General features: G+C 39.2%; 1 protein-coding gene across 1 annotated transcript in view; it reads right to left on the reverse strand.

The window, feature by feature from the left end:
* Positions 1-20758, reverse strand: part of LOC126176883 (RNA-binding protein with serine-rich domain 1-A-like) — a 63036-nt gene that overhangs the window by 32088 nt on the left and 10190 nt on the right. The window contains exons 3-4 of the mRNA XM_049924083.1: positions 10518-10664; positions 4717-4851 (exon numbers count right to left, since the gene is read on the reverse strand). Of these exons, the coding sequence (XP_049780040.1) occupies positions 4717-4851; positions 10518-10664 (282 nt within the window). The remainder of the gene's footprint in view (positions 1-4716; positions 4852-10517; positions 10665-20758) is intronic.

Consider the following 20758-nt stretch of genomic DNA (forward strand, 5'->3'; position numbering starts at 1 on the left):
GGACTCTGTAGATTCATTAGCCTCAAAAACAGACTGCATGAAAATGCAGATTTTTACACATACACTGCCCTGATGGGTGGAAACACACACATTAACATATTTTAAAATTACTGCTATCTGGGTTTTACCCTTTCAGCTGGTGTACTTTCCTTGTGAATAGAAGCCTGCTGGGATGAAAGTGATGCTGATCTAAACAGACATCTGGGGGACACAATGCCTATGAAACATCTGAGCTGTATAAATACAAAATTAATGTTAGAACTGCTAGCGCCAGTGCAAATGGAAACAAAAGACTTCAGTTGTGCAGATAGCACATATGGAGAACACTTTGGGAAGTATAAAATCTAAACGGCATTTTTCTGAGAGTGAAGAATAGTAATGGCCCCTGCGATCATACTAACAGGATGGGCAACTGGTAGATAATGAAACCATTTAAGGATACTACATTCATTACATGGCACATATATTTCACTATATGATAGTTCCCTAATTCACATGACTGAAATTACCCAAAATCAGTTTGTTGGTCATTAGAATAAAATACTATAATTTTTCTGACTTGCAAAGTCACCAAATTTGAAGATTACTGACCATTAGGTTGCAGTCACAATGGCTCCAGTAATGGTCGCCAGACACTCGATGACATTGGCTGACAGCTTACTCACAGAGCCACTGATCTCCTTGGTCAATTTTTGGCATGACCAAGAAGATTAGAATCTATTCTAACAAATAGATTAGAATGTTTCCATTCTGGAAACACCCCCCAGGCTGTGGCTAAGCCATTCTCTGCAATATCCTTTCTTTCAGGAGTGCTAGTTCTGCAAGGTTCGCAGGAGAGCTGCAAAGTTTGGAAAGTAGGAGACGAGGTACTGGCAGAAGTAAAGCTGTGAGGACGGGGCGTGAGTCGTGCTCGGGTAGTTCAGATGGTAGAGCACTTGCCTGCAAAAGGCAAAGGTCCAGAGTTCAACTCTCGGTCTGGCACACAATTTTAATCTGCCAGGAAGTTTCAGATTAGAATGTGTTCTGACATGGCAAGTACTGTTCACTCTTTCCTCAGTTATGGGGATAACAAGATGAGTTTTATGAATACATGAGATAAAGAGAGAAACATTCTATCACTTGAGATGATTTGTGGTCACACTGGAAATATTACAAACACTCTGCAAGATTTTGAATAAATTCAGCAAAACAGAAATATCTCAATTAACCTTCTATAACTGCCATCAAGCATGTATGCAAAAGATAAATATAAATTGTAGAATTATATTCTACAAACACCTAAAGCAGTGAAAAGGAGAAGCAAGTACAGCACATTTGCATACCACCTCATAAAACAGAATCACCACCCTACCGGCATAAAAATGCCAGTAAGCAGTAATAATGATTTGCAGAAAGCTAATGCCTACCTACCACAACTCAAAAAAGATTCACTACAGTAACTTTAAGCAGAAAAATTAATATGCACAACTTTTTTCACTTTTGAGATTATAATCTAGACCCAAAATTACAGATACAGATTTTGCCTATGTTGCAGATTGTGAGATAACAGGCGAGTTGTGGCACCCTGAAAATATTTTGGAGTTGGTGTGGCCGCACGGGCCGCTCGGCAAGCCAGGGCTTGTCAGCAACCACGTGGTGCCGAGCATTAGCCGGAGCAAGAGGGGTAGCCCCAGTACATGGTCCAGGCACACCGTGTGGCTGGGAATTCCATGTTGACACTGTGTCGAGGACTGTGCTTTGTGTCGATGAAGGAGATTTGTATGCCGGGAGTGCCAAAGATGGCGAACTTTGTGAAACCATAATGGCAGACATTTCGCAGTTCACGTAGAAATTAATAATAGTCGGAGGAATCATGATACCTTAAAAATAAACATGTACATTACCTTTATTTACACGTTGATTCTGATGGTGTAATGAGATTTTCAATATTTTTATTTGTTTAAAGTTTAGTATCTGACTGTAAATTATACAAGTAACATCCAGCAATGAATTTCCAAAATCTAAACGGTTCATCTAATTTTGTCGATTGATATGCCTTTAGAAAGCTACTAGTGTAAACCTAAAATGGTACGAATTACAGGCATGTGACTTGAATAGTACATGAGTTATTGGAGGTCAAATTGACCGATTACTACTGATCAAGTCAAGCCATAAGTACTTCACAGTTAGACGAAAAAACGGTAGCACCAGGCTTATAAATATATTTATTCATCTATGTCTTTGTTTATATCTGATACATACTATTCATGACGAAATTGATCAAATATTTACTGTGTTTTAGTAAGCACAGGGGCATTAGGCTACTGACCTACTTTTGCTTCTATTCCTTTGATATATGTTTATTTAATCTATTTATGTATTCAATAATGTGTGTTAAGAGTGTGTTTATGGTCCAGCCATAGGAATATTTATTTAATTTCAAGTTATTTAAATGTAAATCCAGTATTTTGTATGTGTTTCAATATGTTTGTGAGTGTGTGTTGGCTTGGAGACATGGCGGGAGCACTCTGACCAATCACAGCACTCATTACTACAGTAGGCGACTACGGAAATCAATGGAGAGACTGTATGGGAGTGGGAGAGGAGCATCGGGTCACACAGGACACACGGAAGTGCTGGACGGGAAGGCATGACAGATGGTCACAGGAAATACCTGGAGAGTGTTGAGCAGTTTGCGCGTGGTCATGGGATATAAAATTATTTTGTAGTGCTGACTTGTGAGATTTCTGTGGCTTCTGCAGTGAAGACGTAGTATGCATTTAGAAGTGAATATCTCACGAGCTATGTTGTTGCTCATAACTAATTACGTGAAGTAGGAATCTATTGTTTCCCTGTTATTAAACTTATATTTTATCTAATTGCTGGACCACCGACACCAATAAGTGTTTTGCAGTAATAAATGGCATTCTTAAAGGTATTTCAGCTACGTACTCATCATTTAAAGTCGTTAAAATAGTACCTGCAGATTTTAATTAATTGCAATCTTTCATTTATAAATTTCTATGTTACATTCAAAATTTGCAATTGCCGAGTGATAGGAACCTTCAACCATTCGATTCATGTGTGTATTCATAAAGTATACTGTAGACTCGGGCAGTATTTGGCATGTAATGCGGCAACTAAGTATCCCAGCACCTAGAAAATGAAACCAGTCAAATCTTTTAATATTTCAACTCTGAGTCTGAGGGTACATAGTTGAGGGCCACATTTTTTTATTTGAAACCCCACAAGATGATATGCTGCAAATGAAACATATACAGGAGGCTGAAATGGCTAGACAGCCATAGAACATACATAATGTAATTTTAAGTGCCATAATGTTCAATTAACTGTTATTAAATTTGTAGGTTGTTGCAGTAAAATAGTAATTTTGGACCAGAGATTCCGAGACATATCCATGCTGTTCTCTCTCTCATCCTCAAGGTGCCACTTACTCTTACTTTCTACTGAACTTAAAAACTTCTCACAATATATGTTTTGCATGTGGGAATGTCAGCCACTTTGACCAAAGAAAGTAAACTGATTTGAATTTCAGTGACTGTCATTCAAAGTCTGTAATTTTGAATGATGAGAGCGGCTGCACTGAGTCTGCACTGGACTGGCCTACTGATATATCTGATGTCAGTAGTCTGTGGAATTCCTCGATGTCAGTGTCACTATGACTGAAGCCTAAGTGGCTTGTATTGAGGGGAAGGGGGAGAAAAAGTTAATTATCCATTAGTCTTCTCCAGTACTTCCCACTGAAATAGACGAGTTTATTTGTAAGGAATGGTGTTAGGCATCACTGACCACCATTCATAATCCAGATGCATCAATCAGGTTGTTCTGGATATCAAAGGTAAAGCTCCTAATATCAGGGTGACGTTCATATTCTGTCCAGTGAATGTAAAATTACATTAACAAGGAAATGCAACATGGAATTATGATTGCTATTCTAAGTAATGAAAACACAAGAAGTTCTGGTTGCGATTTCCATTTCTTCATGTTTGCGCAGCTTAGACGTAATGGAAATTAATCCCAGTTTTTTGGCAGCAATATTAATGTCTGAAATGCTTTTACATTAAATACAGCTTTGAAATAAATAGTATATATATTCTGGCTGACAAAAAGTTGTTAAGCATATAAATGAATACTTCTTGATACACGTAACACAAAGAAAATTTCTTTTCTCATAATTATGTTAGTACAATCAACTGAAAAGTGATAGGTACAAAAGAGACGTCTTAGATGTGGGTACATGGAAAAGTAGAGGTATTTGTGCCTGGGTTCACTTTATGTGAGCAAGTAATGGTGTAAAATTAGGTCCAGTGTTAACATGTGGCTAGGACGTTATTAAAAAGTGTCTAAAAATACGACGTTCTCTTACTATATGCTGCTACTGTCTTCCTGAAAGATTTCTGTTCCAAATTTTATGGCCAGATTCTAGAAATGTGTTAGAACTAAAGCACAGAAGGAAAGAAGGAAGGATATCTAGAGTTTAACATATGATCACTGATTTGGTCAACAGACAGGGTATACACCTGAATTGGAAGTGGATTGATTAGGAAACTGAATGTGGCACCCTCTCAGCATTCACATTTAAGGAAAGCGCAGTGCAGCTAAATCTAGAAGGCAAACCGGGGTATGAACCCAAAGAAGGACAAGATCTTACAGAATGGCCCCTACTGTACATACCTTGAACAACTTCGCAATGACAAGTAACAATTCATCAATTACCTTGATCGAGCTTTAGGTCGAGGTTTCTCTGGCTTCTTTTTCCTTTCTTCTTCTTTTTTCTCTTTCTCTTTTTCTTTCTCTTTCACTTTCTTTTGTTCTGCACTATGGCTGCGAGTGCGTCTCTCTGGCTGTGGCCTGAAAGTAGATTCCCTTCCTCAAGCATCAAATAACTCAAAACTACCTACCTAATGTTTTAATCAAAATAATCAATCTTTGAAAATATAATGTAATTTGACGGATAAAAAAAAACTTCTGACCAAGTGGCAGCAGGAGACCACACATATATAAAAGGTATTACAATTTGCTAACTTTTACAGCCAGTGGCTCCTTCTGGCAGAAGGGCTGAAGGAGAAAGAAGAGGGGTGAAGGGGAAGGACTGGTGAGATTTAGGAAAAGGGGTCGAGTTCAGAAAAGGCGCACAGCACCCCACACCATGGGAGGCTTACTGGATGGTAAGTCCCCAAGTCAGGGAAGACTTACCAAAGTCTAACTCTTTTCCTAAACCTCAACAGTTCTTTCCCTTCACCCCTCTTCCTCCCCCTTGAACCCTTCTGCCAGGAGTAGCCACTGGCTCCATAAGCTAAATTATAATACCATTTATACGTGTGTTCTCTGGTGCTGCTTAGCAAGGAGATATTTATCTACCCAATTACATTAAGGTTAATGTTGTAGATACATAAATACTGACATGGACAGGACTGATCTACTGTGATAGTAACAACTTCTGGCACTGATCCAGCATCCTGATGACTTCAGAGGTACGTCTGACACACTGTAACATAACTCCAGGGCTTTATATCAGTTAATTAAATGTGGAGCCAAGATCCTACAGGTACTAATTAGCATTCAGCAATGTGTGTGGCGGTTGTTTTATGGGGTTATTGATTACAAACTGCAGCCAGTAATGGTAGTACAAACTCACTGGAGCATATAATCATTCATATTTCAGTGTCCACGACTGACAAGGGTAAGCTGTAGCCAACAGCGATAAATGTTTGATCAATAATTTTCCTTACCAATGTGTGAGACTAAATTATGTAGGCTGTTGATCAAGAATGAGTAGATTGTTTTATTTTGAAAGACTGAAACAGAAGTGTTTCCTGCCCACAAACTACTGAAAGGTTTAGCAGAAATAATGTTTCCCCTGCCCCAGTCAGTATGGTGCACAGAAAATTTCAAGAACACACCCAACTATCCACTGAATTTCAGTGATGTATTAAGGACTTTCACAGCATGTATGTAAACTAGCAAAGAGGCTCTCCCTGAACGTTTGTCAAATACGTTCAAGGCCCCATCTACTATGCAGGCTCCCTCTACTGTATAAAAAGTAGCAATTTGTGGGAAAGTGCTTCTATTTCAACAGCAGGGTCTGTCAACGTATGGGCAGTGACGAAAAAAGCGTAGGTGGTTTCTCACTACAAGCAATCCAGTAATAAATCTGGGTAAACAGTTTCATGAGGAAGAAATATATTGTAGATAGATAAGGATTTTAAGTCCTGTCACTTACTCTAGTACCCCTCCGGTATACCCAGCAAATACAATGAATTGAGTTATTTTCCATGAGGAAGACACCACCATGGAAACAAATGAAACCCAGAAGTGAAATAGGCTGCACATCAACACCAACAATGTCTATGATCATTCGATTCTTTCTGCTTTCTGGATGGTTGAGACAGTGGCAAAAATAGTGACTTGTATTTCAAAGTGGAGTTTCAACCAGCCTGAAACTAATTATGCCTAGTTAAAAAAAGAAAAAAAAAAGTCTTCTCCAATGGGTGTACGAAGATTGTACGGCCCATCATTGTATATTCAAAAGTGAATGGAAATGATTTGCACAGCTAGACTTATAGTATTTGCACTTTTTCACTGGCCTTGTGTATTACAAGGAAACACTTTTTTGTTCCAATGTGTTTAAAATAATAATGTTCAGCTGAACAGCATTCCTATAGATACATGACATTTTCAGTTACACAGCGACATTTGGAAACAAATTCATATATATTTTATGGTTGTGACTGATACCAGTGATTAATCAGAGGTGATTTAGTCCAACGATAACCATAGCTGCAAAACAATACCATCCATTTTTGTAATAATTGACAATGGTTTTCCTAATCACAACTTTATCCCACTGTCACAGAAACAAAGAAATCTTTCACCACTTCCCAAGTGAACTACTGATGCTGGCAGGAAACAGATATAATTTCAGAAACATATTGTAATCACACAGTGTTAATACTAAGTAAAAAATATTTTGTAATGTATCTCACAGCAGTTATGTATACCTAGAAGTACATTTCTTATAAAACATGCACAAGATTAAAGTTAAATGTGACAGACCATATTATTTCATGATCTAGTTTATAAGTTCCTCATCTTAACAAGATATCATAAATATAGAGCCTGGGGTGCAGGCAATTTACAATGTATCTTAACTTTAGTGCCTGCAAACCATGAATAAATCACCAAAATAGTTGACAAGCCTTCACATATTGTAATTTACAACCTACTGATGAGGAACTACACAAGTCACATCATGATGATTACAAGAAAACAGCAGTTTACTAAAATGTATAATACCAGTGCTGTTACATACATGTTTTAAATTGGAAGTTCTCACACCATGATGTAAAGAAAATGCAAGGTAATGTGCTGAAGCTGATTTCAATCAGTCAATTTGGTGCAAACTGTGTGTAAATCAAATTGTACAGTAAAAGAAAAGTGCGCTTTCAGTATCAGCAGCTACTGTACTGCATACTGAAGTTTTTTTTAAACTAATGTGATGAACGATGGGAATTGAATACGTCAAACTGAGTTGTTTGTTGGTACTGAATTAGAATACTCTTTCAAAATTTTCTACGATTTGCAGACAAAGTTAGCCAATATTTTGTTTGATTAGGTTAAAATTTAATCACACTGTCACAATCTTTGACAAAGTCAGAAATAAAGACATACAAGAAGATACTGCAATGGCACATATACATGGTGTACATAAAGTCCAGGAACACTTTCAATTATTTATTACGCAAGAACTAAACATTGTACAGATATCATACATACGTAATTTTTAAGAGTTTGGTAATTTGCTGATAGTCAGCGTTAGTCGCAAACATGGTGAGTTCAAGTGCGGAGCGAGCTTTCTGTGTGTTGAAGTTCGCAAAAACAAGTATGCTACAGCTGTTCAAGAGATGTTTAGAACCAAGTATGGTAAGAAGCCACTAACAAGGAAGGCCATTTACCACTGGTACAACAAATTTGTTACGTTGGGTTGCTTGTGCCTGATAAAGAGAAGCGGACGTCTCAGTGTGAGTGAAGTGAATATGGATTGCGTACAAGACACATTCGTAAGGAGTCTAAAGATATCAGTGCATCATGCATCTCTTTAACTCGAACTGGCTCCAATGACAGTGTGGAAAGTCCTGTGACAGAAGCTGTCTATGAAACCATTCAAATTGGAGCTAGTGCAGAAGTTCAATGACGAAAACAAAGACAGGCATTTTGAGTTTTGTTCGCAGTTGCAACAATTGAAAGAGGATGGGGATGGCATTGTTGATCGCTTACTTTTTAGCACCAAAAGCACTTTTCACACTAACGGGAAAGAGAACAGGCATAATTGTTGAATCTGGGTTACAAAGCATCCACACGAATGCACTGAATTAGAGGGTGATTCCCCAATGGTAAATGTTTTTTGTGCTTCATCATGTCGAAAACTGTATGGGCCATCCTTCTTCACCGAGAGCACTGTCACTGGATATTTCTAGTTGGACATGTTGCAGCAATGGCTGAAGCCTCAAACGCAATGGGACTCTCCGTTCATCTTTCAGCACGATGGGGCTCCACCCCATTTTCATCGTGAATTTCATGGGTACCTGAAAATGGAGTTGCCGCATCAATGAATCAGCCATGCTACACAAGGAGACAGATGTTTCATAAAATGGCTTCCCCGATCACCAGATCTCACTCCGTGTGACTTTTTTTCTGCGGGGACCCATTAATGATCTGGTGTATTGCCACCACTACCATGTGATGTAGCACAGCTCTGGGAGAGAATACGGAAGCGACTGCCACAGTCGACGATGCCACGCTGGGACAGGTATGGCAAGAATTCGATTACCATTTTGATGTCTACCGGGTCACTCATGGTTTGCATATTGAATGTTTGTAAAAAAAGAAACTTTCAGAGTTTTTCTTCAAAATACAATATGTATGACATCTGTACAATGTTTAGTTCTTGTGCAATAAATAATTAAAAGTGTGCCCGGACTTTATGTACACCCTGTATATCTTTGGCTACAACACATATCAATGTATTATGGTAGTTGCATTTTCACATTGATATTTGTTGGCTTTGCCAACTCCAAAGCAAACTGTCACATCCAACCTAACCCAGGGTATGCTACAAGTCAGTCTGCCAGTATATCTTGTTTTCTTCAATTCAAGTTCATTGGCTTCACCAAATCACAATCAAACCATAACATTCCAACCTAATCTAAGTCTCAGGCTTTGCTACAGATCAGTCTGTCAGCACATCGAGTTTTTTTCCATTACAAATATGAAAATCAGTAGTCAATCTTAAAATTCATGCTACTAACAAGAGCAGTGGAGTTATTCTGATGCCCACAATATCGAAAACAAATGTAATAATTTTGTATTTTCTGCTGAAAAAATCATTAGATTAAGCTAGTCTCACTGGCTACCTTATACTAAAGCTAGTCACATTGGCTACTTTATAGTATCACCCAACTGGTACAACCAAGTCAAAAAGTTGTAAACTCCAGCTTGCAACACAAGAGCCATGCACTTTAGCCTACAATAGGGACCCACCATGAATGCAGTTGTCAAGCTGATTTAAGTTTTCCTAAGTAATTTCAGGTAAATGCCGGGATAGTTCCCTGATTGTGGCCATGGCTAAACCCCATCCCATCCTCATAAAAGCATACTTACTTACTCTGTGAGTATGTACATGTTAAGCTATTTATTTTCATAGTATTACAATAACAAAATTTATATCATTGTGAGATGATCCTTGGATGAATGACTAAATTAAATCAAATGAGTTTTGCAGTGATGAACAGTAAGTTATCTCACATGTCCCAACATAATCACTGTCTCAAGCTGTGTAGTGCATTCAAAAAAAATGACCATCTGCAATGTGAGACACCTACTATAGAACTGAAGTTGTTATTGTACTCTACTTTATTAATAGCAATCTCTTATGTACCAACCAAACAGTTATCAGCAAGCTATAGCAGCTCGTACAGAATAGTTGTTATTATCACCTGCTTCGCTAGCAGTAGTTAAATTAACCTAACCTGAATGAATTTCACACAACAAAACATGCCTGACCTTTATAAACTAACAATTCCACATCTAAAACATAGTCTGTTTTTATTGGTTTCCTAAAACAGAACTCTGATGGGCTACACAAAACTGATATTTCCAAGTTACGAGTAGTATTGTGCCCTTCACTGGCCTCAAACTTAACTGTAGTCCATCACTTTATGCCTGTTATCAAACATGCTGCAAAGTGGACATCTCACTTTAAAAAAATCAACACCTCACGTTATTAAAGTTAGCATGGAAGTAATAACTAATTTCACACAAACCACCATAAGTGTTTAAAACTATAATATTCACATTAAACTCTACTTCCGAGTGCATTGGCAGTTGCCATGAGAGAACTCAGAAGGCCTTTTTAACAACCACTCAATGTGCCTCAGACCACCATTAGGAATCAAAACAACTGGCACTCTGGAAGCCATACCTCCAAACTCTATGTGATAAACTGCATAATCACAAACCTGGCTTTCACTTTAGGACGAGCCTCTGAGCTTGAGCTGGAACTTCCACTGCTGCTGGAAGATGTACTAGAACGTGAGCTGGATGCTGAGCTAGAACTGCGAGATGAACTTGATGCGCTTGATGATCTTGAACTGCTTTCTGAGGAACTGCGGAAAAAGGAACACATTTTAGTACTGTGTTGATAATGGACACTAAGGCATCATACACTTCTTAATTTTAAATCTAAGCTGACTCATAATCCCAACTAATTTCCCTCACAAATTTATGGACACAAGTACAAAATGTTAGAACAACTCACACTCAAAGACAGGTGAGCCACTTTGGTTCATTCTTTATAAAGCAATGCCAACTTACATAGAAAAAAGCTGGAGAAGTAAGTGTCTTTTAGAGCAGAGCTACAACCATTTCGTGTAGAGAAGTGTTTCTACAATGTGAGTGAAAAGTTAGCTTTATTGTTCAGTTCTTTTGATTCTATTACCTGAAATACTGTGCTGTGGTTTTGTTTGCAAAAGAATGTTTCTGCTGTTGGTTTTCTGTTTCCTTGCTTCAGATACTGTGCAAAACAGTACCTCTGAGAAAGGATCTGATGCTAGTTTAGCTGTGATGGCTGTGGTGTCAGCTGGTTTCCACGTGTTTGTGTGTTATATTTTTCAGAAGAGTTGTAGAATGTGTTTTTAATTTTTCAAAGGTATTTCACATCAAAGTTTCATGTTTTAGTGCTTTTCTTCTTGTGTACACTGTGCTTTTCACCAGTGTTACGTAATCTGTCATGTGTTTTCATTTTTTCAGTAGTGTTTTTACCATCAAAATTTCTTGTTCTTGTTATATTATCAATTTACTTTTTCAGGGTGGCTATTCAGGGAAAGGGGGGGATAATAATGACTTGTTTCCTCTCGGCTGAGATATACTGGCCATACGAGAAGTTTGACCACTGTTTCTAAACACCAATAATTCGTATGGAATAATATTTAGATAATAAGTATTTTAAAATTTATGATTTATATAACTCAATAAAATTAAATTCCAATGCTATGTTTAAAAAAACACAGAATTTTTTGAGATATTGTGAAACTCCTGACAGTCCCTTATTTTTCCAGGTAAAATGTAGTTCCCTGAGAATTCCAAGTATTCCAAAAGAATCGCCACCCTGTTCTTGTGCATGTTGCAATTGCAATGTAGACTATTTATTTGTGATTCGCTCAATGGCTATGCCAGTCTTATTGCACTGGACTCACATTCTAGAGGAAAGGAGTTTATTTCCTGTCCAGTCATCCTGACCTGGGTTTTCCATGGTTTCCCCAAGTTGCTAACGAGAATGCTGGGTTTGTTCCTTTGATTAGGCCATGGCTGACTTCCTGCCCCATCGTTGCCCAATCGCCTCCTACTTTGTTAATGTTTTATATAAATGTATATATTTTTCTGTAATGTATCTGACTAGTCCGATACTTTCGTACTGAATGGTCCAAGGATAAATGAATAAAATGAATAAATAGATTTATTGATGTTGAAATAACTGGCCATCAGTCCTTTTATTTACAGTGAGGTACTACAATAATTAATGTTGTTGTTGTTGTGGTCTTCAGTACAGAGACTGGTTTGATGCAGCTCTCCATTCTACTCTATCCTGTGCAAGCTTCTTCATCTCCCAGTACCTACTGCAACCTACATCCTTCTGAATCTGCTTAGTGTATTCATCTCTTGGTCTCCCTCTACGATTTTTACCCTCCACGCTGCCCTCCATTACTAAATTTGTGATTCCTTGATGCCTCAGAATATGCCCTTACCAACCAATCCCGTCTTCTAGTCAAGTTGTGCCACAAATTTCTCTTCTCTCCAGTTCTATTCAATACCTCCTCATTAGTTATGTAATCTACCCATCTAATCTTCAGCATTCTTCTGTAGCACCACATTTTGAAAGCTTCTATTCTTTTCTTGTCTAAACTATTTATCGTCCACGTTTCACTTCCATACATGGCTACACTCCATACAAATACTTTCAGAAATGACTTCCTGACACTTAAATCTATACTCGATGTTAACAAATTTCTCTTCTTCAGAAATGCTTTCCTTGCCATTGCCAGTCTACATTTTATATCCTCTCTACTTCGACCATCATCAGTTATTTTGCTCCCCAAATAGCAAAACTCATTTACTACTTTAAGCGTCTCATTTCCTAATCTAATTCCTGCAGCATTGCTCGATTTAATTCGACTGCATTCCATTATCCTCATTTTGCTTTTGTTGATGTTCATCTTATCTCCCCCTTTCAAGACACTGTCCATTCCGTTCAGCTGCTCTTCTAGGTCCTTTGCTGTCTCTGACAGAATCACAATGTCATCAGCGAACCTCAAAGTTGTTATTTCTTCTCCATGGATTTTAATTCCTACTCCGAATTTTTCTTTTGTTTCCTTTACTGCTTGCTCAATATACAGATTGAATAGCATTGGGGGGAGGCTACTACCCTGTCTCTCTCCCTTCCCAACCACTGCTACCCTTTCATGCCCCTCGACTCTCACAACTGCCATCTGGTTGCTCCCTGTATTTTACCCCTGCCACCTTCAGAATTTGAAAGAGAGTATTCCAGTCAACATTGTCAAAAGCTTTCTCTATGTCTACAAATGCCAGAAACGTAGGTTTGCCTTTCCTTAATTTATTTTCTAAGATTAGTTGTAGGGTCAGTATTGTCTCACATGTTCCAACATTTCTATGGAATCCAAACTGATCTTCTCCGAGGTCAGTTTCTACCAGTTTTTCCATTCGTCTGTAAAGAATTCTTGTTAGTATTTTGCAGCTGTGGATTATTAAACTGATAGTTCGGTAATTTTCACATCTATCAACACCTACTTTCTTTGGGATTGGAATTATTATATTCTTCTTGAAGTCTGAGGGTATTTCGCCTGTCTCTTGCTCACTAGATGGTAGAGTTTTGTTACGCCTGGCTCTCCCAAGGCTGTCAGTAGTTCTAATGGAATGTTGTCTACTTCCGGGCGTTGTTTCGACTTAGGTCTTTCAGTGCTCTGTCAAATTACTGTGTCATGTGTATATAATGCCATAAATCCCATAATAGCAATGGAAGTTAATTCTGAATTATGTTAATAGCTGGCCTGTTTATAGATGATGTCACCTAACTGAAAAAATCCTCTTCTCCCAGTTGATTAATGGGTGGGGCCAGGTACCAGATAATATGGAAGAACTTCTCCAACAAAACAGACACATACATCAAAAATCAACAGTTAAGGACACAAAAAAGTTGAAGGCAGGAAAAAGGAAGACTAAACTTAATGTCCCGTTGACATCAAAGTCATTAGAGATGAAGTACGAGCTAAGAATCATTCAAGCAGAAGGTAATCAGCTGTGCATTTTTAAAGGAAGTTGATTTGAACCATTGTCCTCTCGAATGCAAGTCCAGTGTAATAACCACTGCGCCACCTCACTTGGTAAAAATATCCAGCACAGCAATCAGCAGCAGCCCATATAGACTGACCAACATAATTACTGCCATACTTGCAAGGAATATTTCAAGTCCTTGGCATTCTCAGGCAGAGATTACCTTTAACTGGTCACAATATTTCCTTAATTTTCCTGTGTGGGTGAAACAATACTCTGATATCTTCTCTGTTTAGGATCCTACCTATCTTACTAGTTGTTGTGCCACAGAATGTAAGCTTCACTATGTCTTGATCTTCCCAACTATGGTAAACGGAACTGCACCTTGGTTTTCTTGACAACCTTGACCTAATATCACAAACTGAATGTCCTTTACATCTGAACACCATCATCAGATGATTCATCTCAGAGAAGAGGCACTCCTTGTCCAAAACAGTTTTGGCTCTGTGAAGTAGGGTGCTCTACATAGCTCTCTTCTGAGCTGGATGGTGAATGTTGCATCAGTTGAGATACAAGTCTGTATGCACTCATCATTTATACACAGAATGGTAGAGTTGTCCCTACATTTTCAGTTTCACCAACATACACTCCTGGAAATGGAAAAAAGAACACATTGACACCGGTGTGTCAGGCCCACCATACTTGCTCCGGACACTGCGAGAGGGCTGTACAAGCAATGATCACACGCACGGCACAGCGGACACACCAGGAACCGCGGTGTTGGCCGTCGAATGGCGCTAGCTGCGCAGCATTTGTGCACCGCCGCCGTCAGTGTCAGCCTTGCCGTGGCATACGGAGCTCCATCGCAGTCTTTAACACTGGTAGCATGCCGCGACAGTGTGGACGTGAACCGTATGTGCAGTTGACGGACTTTGAGCGAGGGCGTATAGTGGGCATGCGGGAGGCCGGGTGGACGTACCGCCGAATTGCTCAACACGTGGGGCGTGAGGTCTCCACAGTACATCGATGTTGTCGCCAGTGGTCGGCGGAAGGTGCACGTGCCCGTCGACCCGGGACCGGACCGCAGCGACGCACGGATGCACGCCAAGACCGTAGGATCCTACGCAGTGCCGTAGGGGACCGCACCGCCACTTCCCAGCAAATTAGGGACACTGTTGCTCCTGGGGTATCGGCGAGGACCATTCGCAACCGTCTCCATGAAGCTGGGCTACGGTCCCGCACACCGTTAGGCCGTCTTCCGCTCACGCCCCAACATCGTGCAGCCCGCCTCCAGTGGTGTCGCGACAGGCGTGAATGGAGGGACGAATGGAGACGTGTCGTCTTCAGCAATGAGAGTCGCTTCTGCCTTGGTGCCAATGATGGTCGTATGCGTGTTTGGCGCCGTGCAGGTGAGCGCCACAATCAGGACTGCATACGACCGAGGCACACAGGGCCAACACCCGGAATCATGGTGTGGGGAGCGATCTCCTACACTGGCCGTACACCACTGGTGATCGTCGAGGGGACACTGAATAGTGCACGGTACATCCAAACCGTCATCGAACCCATCGTTCTACCATTCCTAGACCAGCAAGGGAACTTGCTGTTCCAACAGGACAATGCACGTCCGCATGTATCCCGTGCCACCCAACGTGCTCTAGAAGCTGTAAGTCAACTACCCTGGCCAGCAAGATCTCCGGATCTGTCCCCCATTGAGCATGTTTAGGACTGGATGAAGCGTCGTCTCACGCGGTCTGCACGTCCAGCACGAACGCTGGTCCAACTGAGGCGCCAGGTGGAAATGGCATGGCAAGCCGTTCCACAGGACTACATCCAGCATCTCTACGATCGTCTCCATGGGAGAATAGCAGCCTGCATTGCTGCGAAAGGTGGATATACACTGTACTAGTGCCGACATTGTGCATGCTCTGTTGCCTGTGTCTATGTGCCTGTGGTTCTGTCAGTGTGAGCATGTGATGTATCTGACCCCAGGAATGTGTCAATAAAGTTTCCCCTTCCTGGGACAATGAATTCACGGTGTTCTTATTTCAATTTCCAGGAGTGTATATAAGAAAGGCAACTTTCTGTTCTCTTCCATATCTGTGATAAATTTTATGTTTGAGTGCATACTGTTCACACAGTTAATGAACTGCTGCAGCGCTTCACTGCTATGTGGCCTTCCACTGATACTTTCGTAAACAGGGAGACCATGATTTCATCTGGGTCTATCCTCATCTGCTTGATGACATCCACAATCACTTGAGAATATGTAGTATGAATTCTTCTTCAGTGGCTGATCATATGTGCCAATAATATTGGTAAATACTTTGGCACACTGCATTAGGGGAGCCAACTGCACTCACAATCACTCTAAATGGAACACAATCTTTCTTGGGCAAACCATACAACCTGAGTGACCTAGGTGGTCTTGGCCTCAAGTTCTTCACAAGTTCGTCAGAGAGGCCCGAGTACTTTAGTTTTTCCTCCGTCTTTCTGCTCAGTGTTGATGTGAGACCTGTAAGTTTTAGCGCTTTTGGATCCATAGTTTCTTAACATTAACAGGGGCGAATTTGTCCGAAAATAAATTTGCTACCAAAGTAAGTGTCTTTTGAACCCTTGTATCTCATTAGGGACTTCTGGTACATACCATCTTCAACAGCTATCTGAAAGAGTATCTTTTTCTCTAAAAATTTCAAATTTTCAAGAATGTTTTTTTCTTTTGTGGTCTACAATTATCCTGTAAACTTTCTCATGCTAATAACTATTGGCTCAGTCCAGAGAAATATTGACATAAGATGAAAAATTAACTTTTGCCAAACTTAGTCGCCTCCCCTATCTGAGACTGAAATTATAAATTTTATTGTTTTGCTACCATTTTCTCCATAAATAAGAAGTTTTGTAAATTTAGATTGGTGAACATGAACTGCAGAGTTTACCAAAGAAAGTAACAGAAATGTTTTTGTATGTCTGTAGCCACATTTTCTGGCTTCCTTTGTTTTTGAGGAGGAAGGTGATGCAACAGTCAAACACTACAAGCTAGTGCAATAATATATGAAGCATTCATTTTTTCCTCAGGTGCATGACTATATTTATTTTTGGTTAGTGTGTGATGCCCCACATACAAATACTAACTGAATATGAAACATTAGGCTTATTCTGTAAGTTCTGAACATTTTTAGAAAGATATTACACACATGAGAAGTAATTAACTTTAAAAATCTAATCAAATTTTACGTTTGAGGTAGCAAAATACTGTTGATTTGAATACCAGACGGATTCAGCAAGAGAAGAAAATCTGCCAAAGTGTTCTTTAGGTAATTTGGATACTTCAAGTTCTCATCTACTGCTGTGTAATTCCAGAATATGCTGCCAATGCTGGGAGATTTTTCTCTTGAACAAAAGGAACTGTTTTTGAGAAGTTCTGGCTGGAGGCTCAGAGATGAATGTACAATTTGTCTTCATGATAAAGCCATCTGGCTGAAAACATCTGAATCACTGCAATTATCATGCTGCAATTCTTTTCCAGGGAAAAATATATGTAATGGGTTAATGAAACTGTCAAATCAGCTGAAAAAATTCAGCGAGAATGATTCAATTGACAAAAAGCTGTGTCTAAACTGTCACATGGAACTCCTTAACAATTTGGCTGCTGTTACAGCTTAGGCTTCAACTGATTTCCAGATGGAGGCATGAGATAAGTTTAATAGCAATTTGAGTTCTTCTTTTGGTTCCTCTTTTAAAATTTTGAGAATCAGTAAATACAAAGTGCATGAATCATTCTGATTATACTTAGCTCTTGTCAGGCTTGAACGGAAGAAAGCACAGTTCTACTCATGCTGAGAAAAAATTCAGATTCTCACACTCGAACCACTGAGTTGGTCCATTAAAAGAGATTGCAGCACAATTGTGTTTGTGAGAGAATGGTTAAAACAACCAGAAAGTCAAAAAGTGAAATAAAAAGTGAAATGTGCACAAGGGAAAGAGGAGGTAAAGTTCCTTCTTATGGACTAGAGACTTGAATGGTTTTTTTTTTTTTTTTTTGGCTGGTTTCAACAGTTTGCAGTACTGAATCAAAGCTTGGATGCTCCATTATCATGAGAATAACTCTGAAAGAAATTAACTTGATTCACACTACTGATGTATACTAGGACATAGGGCCTCAAAAAGCTACAGAGTACAAATAGTGGATTCAAACAGATTGTGGATCACTTGGAACCAAGCAAGTGCCGGTAGATGATTTTGTAACAGAGATGGCCTCAAAAATCTGACCTCACCATTCTGAGTTCAGAATGTCAAACTAAACGTCTCAACACTATGATGCAAAACCTTAGTGTGTCGACCGAATTGCACTCTACATCTACATGATTACTCTGCAATTCACATTTAAGTGCTTGGCAGAGGGTTCATCGAACCACAATCATACTATCTCTCTACCATTCCACTCCCGAACAGCGTGCGGGAAAAACGAACACCTAAACCTTTCTGTTCGAGCTCTGATTTCTCTTATTTTATTTTGATGATCATTCCTACCTATGTAGGTTGGGCTCAACAAAATATTTTCGCATTCGGAAGAGAAAGTTGGTGACTGAAATTTCGTAAATAGATCTCGCCGCAACGAAAAGCGTCTTTGCTTTAATGACTTCCATCTCAACTTGAGTATCATGTCTGCCACACTCTCTCCCCTATTACGTGATAATACAAAATGAGCTGCCCTTTTTTGCACCCTTTCGATGTCTTCCGTCAATCCCACCTGCTGAGGATCCCACACAGCGCAGCAATATTCTAACAGAGGACGAACGAGTGTAGTGTACGCTGTCTCTTTAGTGGACTTGTTGCATCTTCTAAGTGTCCTGCCAATGAAACGTAACCTTTGGCTCGCCTTCCCCACAATATTATCTATGTGGTCTTTCCAACTGAAGTTGTTTGTAATTTTTAACACCCAGGTACTTAGTTGAATTGACAGCCTTGAGAATTGTACTATTTATCGAGTAATCGAATTTCAACGGACTTCTTTTGGAACTCACGTGAAATCTGAAGAAAAATCATAAACTTCCACTATGGGTCTGCTGGACAGAACAAAGTTTCCATCAATCTGTGCTACCACCACAAAGATTTTGGTACAAATGCTGAGTGGAAGTTGTTTTGGAACAAGTAATGGAAAATCAGAATATGCTGAAATTGGAGAAACTGTGAAACATTTGACTGTATGAGGTAGCCTGCAGTGCTCAAAGGAAAACTTTTGATTCATACAAATTCTGTGAGTGAAGCTTGAATAAAATTGAATTAAATTTTGTTTAGAAGGCCCAAATTTAATTAAGTATAGTTTCTTGGGAAGAAAGGTTTTCTGTGACTTCTAGAGTTGCTGGAACAAGAAAAAGTCACTAGTTAATTTTAAAACAACTCAAGTGAAAAGACTTTCAGGGGACATCTTGTCATTTGTTGCCAAAATACGAGAACTGATGATGGGTCAGAATCTATTGCTTCAACAGTCTAACCAGAGCAGCTTGTTGAATGCATCTATGACAACAGCTGATGGGTTGTCAATGTTAGTGAAATTTCATTTGAGAAGACTGATGCAGCAGTAAATTTCATAGATGCCTGTAGTCCTTCAAGATTGTTTCACTGCCCAGTTCAAAAAGATACATGCTGCATCCCTGGTTATTATCACAAATCAATCAGTGCTATCTACAACATCAGTGGGTGAAAAATAGACTCTTTCTGAACCAGTTGTTCATAATGTTGTTGAAAAGTTTAAATTAGTGCAACACTAATGCTCTTTTGTCATGAACGAAAGTATCTCAGTTTGGGGACGATAAATATATACACATGCAGCTTGTGAAACTACATGAAACTCCATGAAGGCTTTGGAATCAGTTTAAAACACCCACACAAGCCTTGGGAACCTTTATCAAGCAACCCACTAGCAACTGCGGGTTTGGGAAGCACGAGAAAGTCCCACAACCATGGTGGGACTTGCATTGCTATTGGATGTGGCCCCTTAGTGATGAGGATAATGCCAGTTTTACATAAACTATGAACAATGCAAGAAGATGTGTAACCTTTACTCTCCAAACTACTGATCTACTACAAATACTTGACTGGATAATTGTAGACCTTCAAGGAAAATTACATTTGTGAAAACTTAATATTTTGTTAATTTACAAGTTTTAGTAGCTTGTGCTACTACGCAAATAAGATTACAAAGGAAGTAGTTTGTACATCAACTACATAAAGATATCAACCTACACCAACTTCAGAGAAATTTTATCATGATAAAATTTACTGACAATTTTGAGCAAAAATAGATAGCCACATGACATCAATTATCTTGCCAAGTTTTGCAGCTTTACCACAATTATCCACAGAATTACAGCACTTCCAATATGTCACTCCGACATTTGCACACTCTTCGCTCACAAAGAATTAAAATTTGCGAGCTAGAAATTTGTAAATCTTCCCTTGGTACTTTATCAAACCTCCACAGCTAATTTTAACAAAATCTGATACTGTCGAGTAGAGTCTATCTCTAAAATTAGACCACTTGAAACCCTAAGATATTTATTATGCACAAGTAAGCCAATGATTATTCTCAAAAGTCAACGAGTCAACATAATGCCAAAACCATTTCAAGGGCCTTACATTGTAATTTCTCAAGACAGTAAATTTTTCTCGATATAGGAAATAAAATAAAATAAAAGAAGTTGTTTATTTTCATATAGGAATAGCCTCCCGAAAATTCGCGAAATACATGGAGTTCCATATAACTGCTACTACTGTGAGGAAGACTGTTCATAGTAAGACAAGTTTATTGTCACACTGCATCACTGTTTCACACAAACACACAAAAATCACGCCTGTCATTTGACTGGGGGTTGGTTTGAATACTGCTATGCTTTACTGTGAATGATCTTGC

Source organism: Schistocerca cancellata, chromosome 3, assembly GCF_023864275.1.
Source record: "Schistocerca cancellata isolate TAMUIC-IGC-003103 chromosome 3, iqSchCanc2.1, whole genome shotgun sequence".
Classification (NCBI taxonomy): domain Eukaryota; kingdom Metazoa; phylum Arthropoda; class Insecta; order Orthoptera; family Acrididae; genus Schistocerca; species Schistocerca cancellata.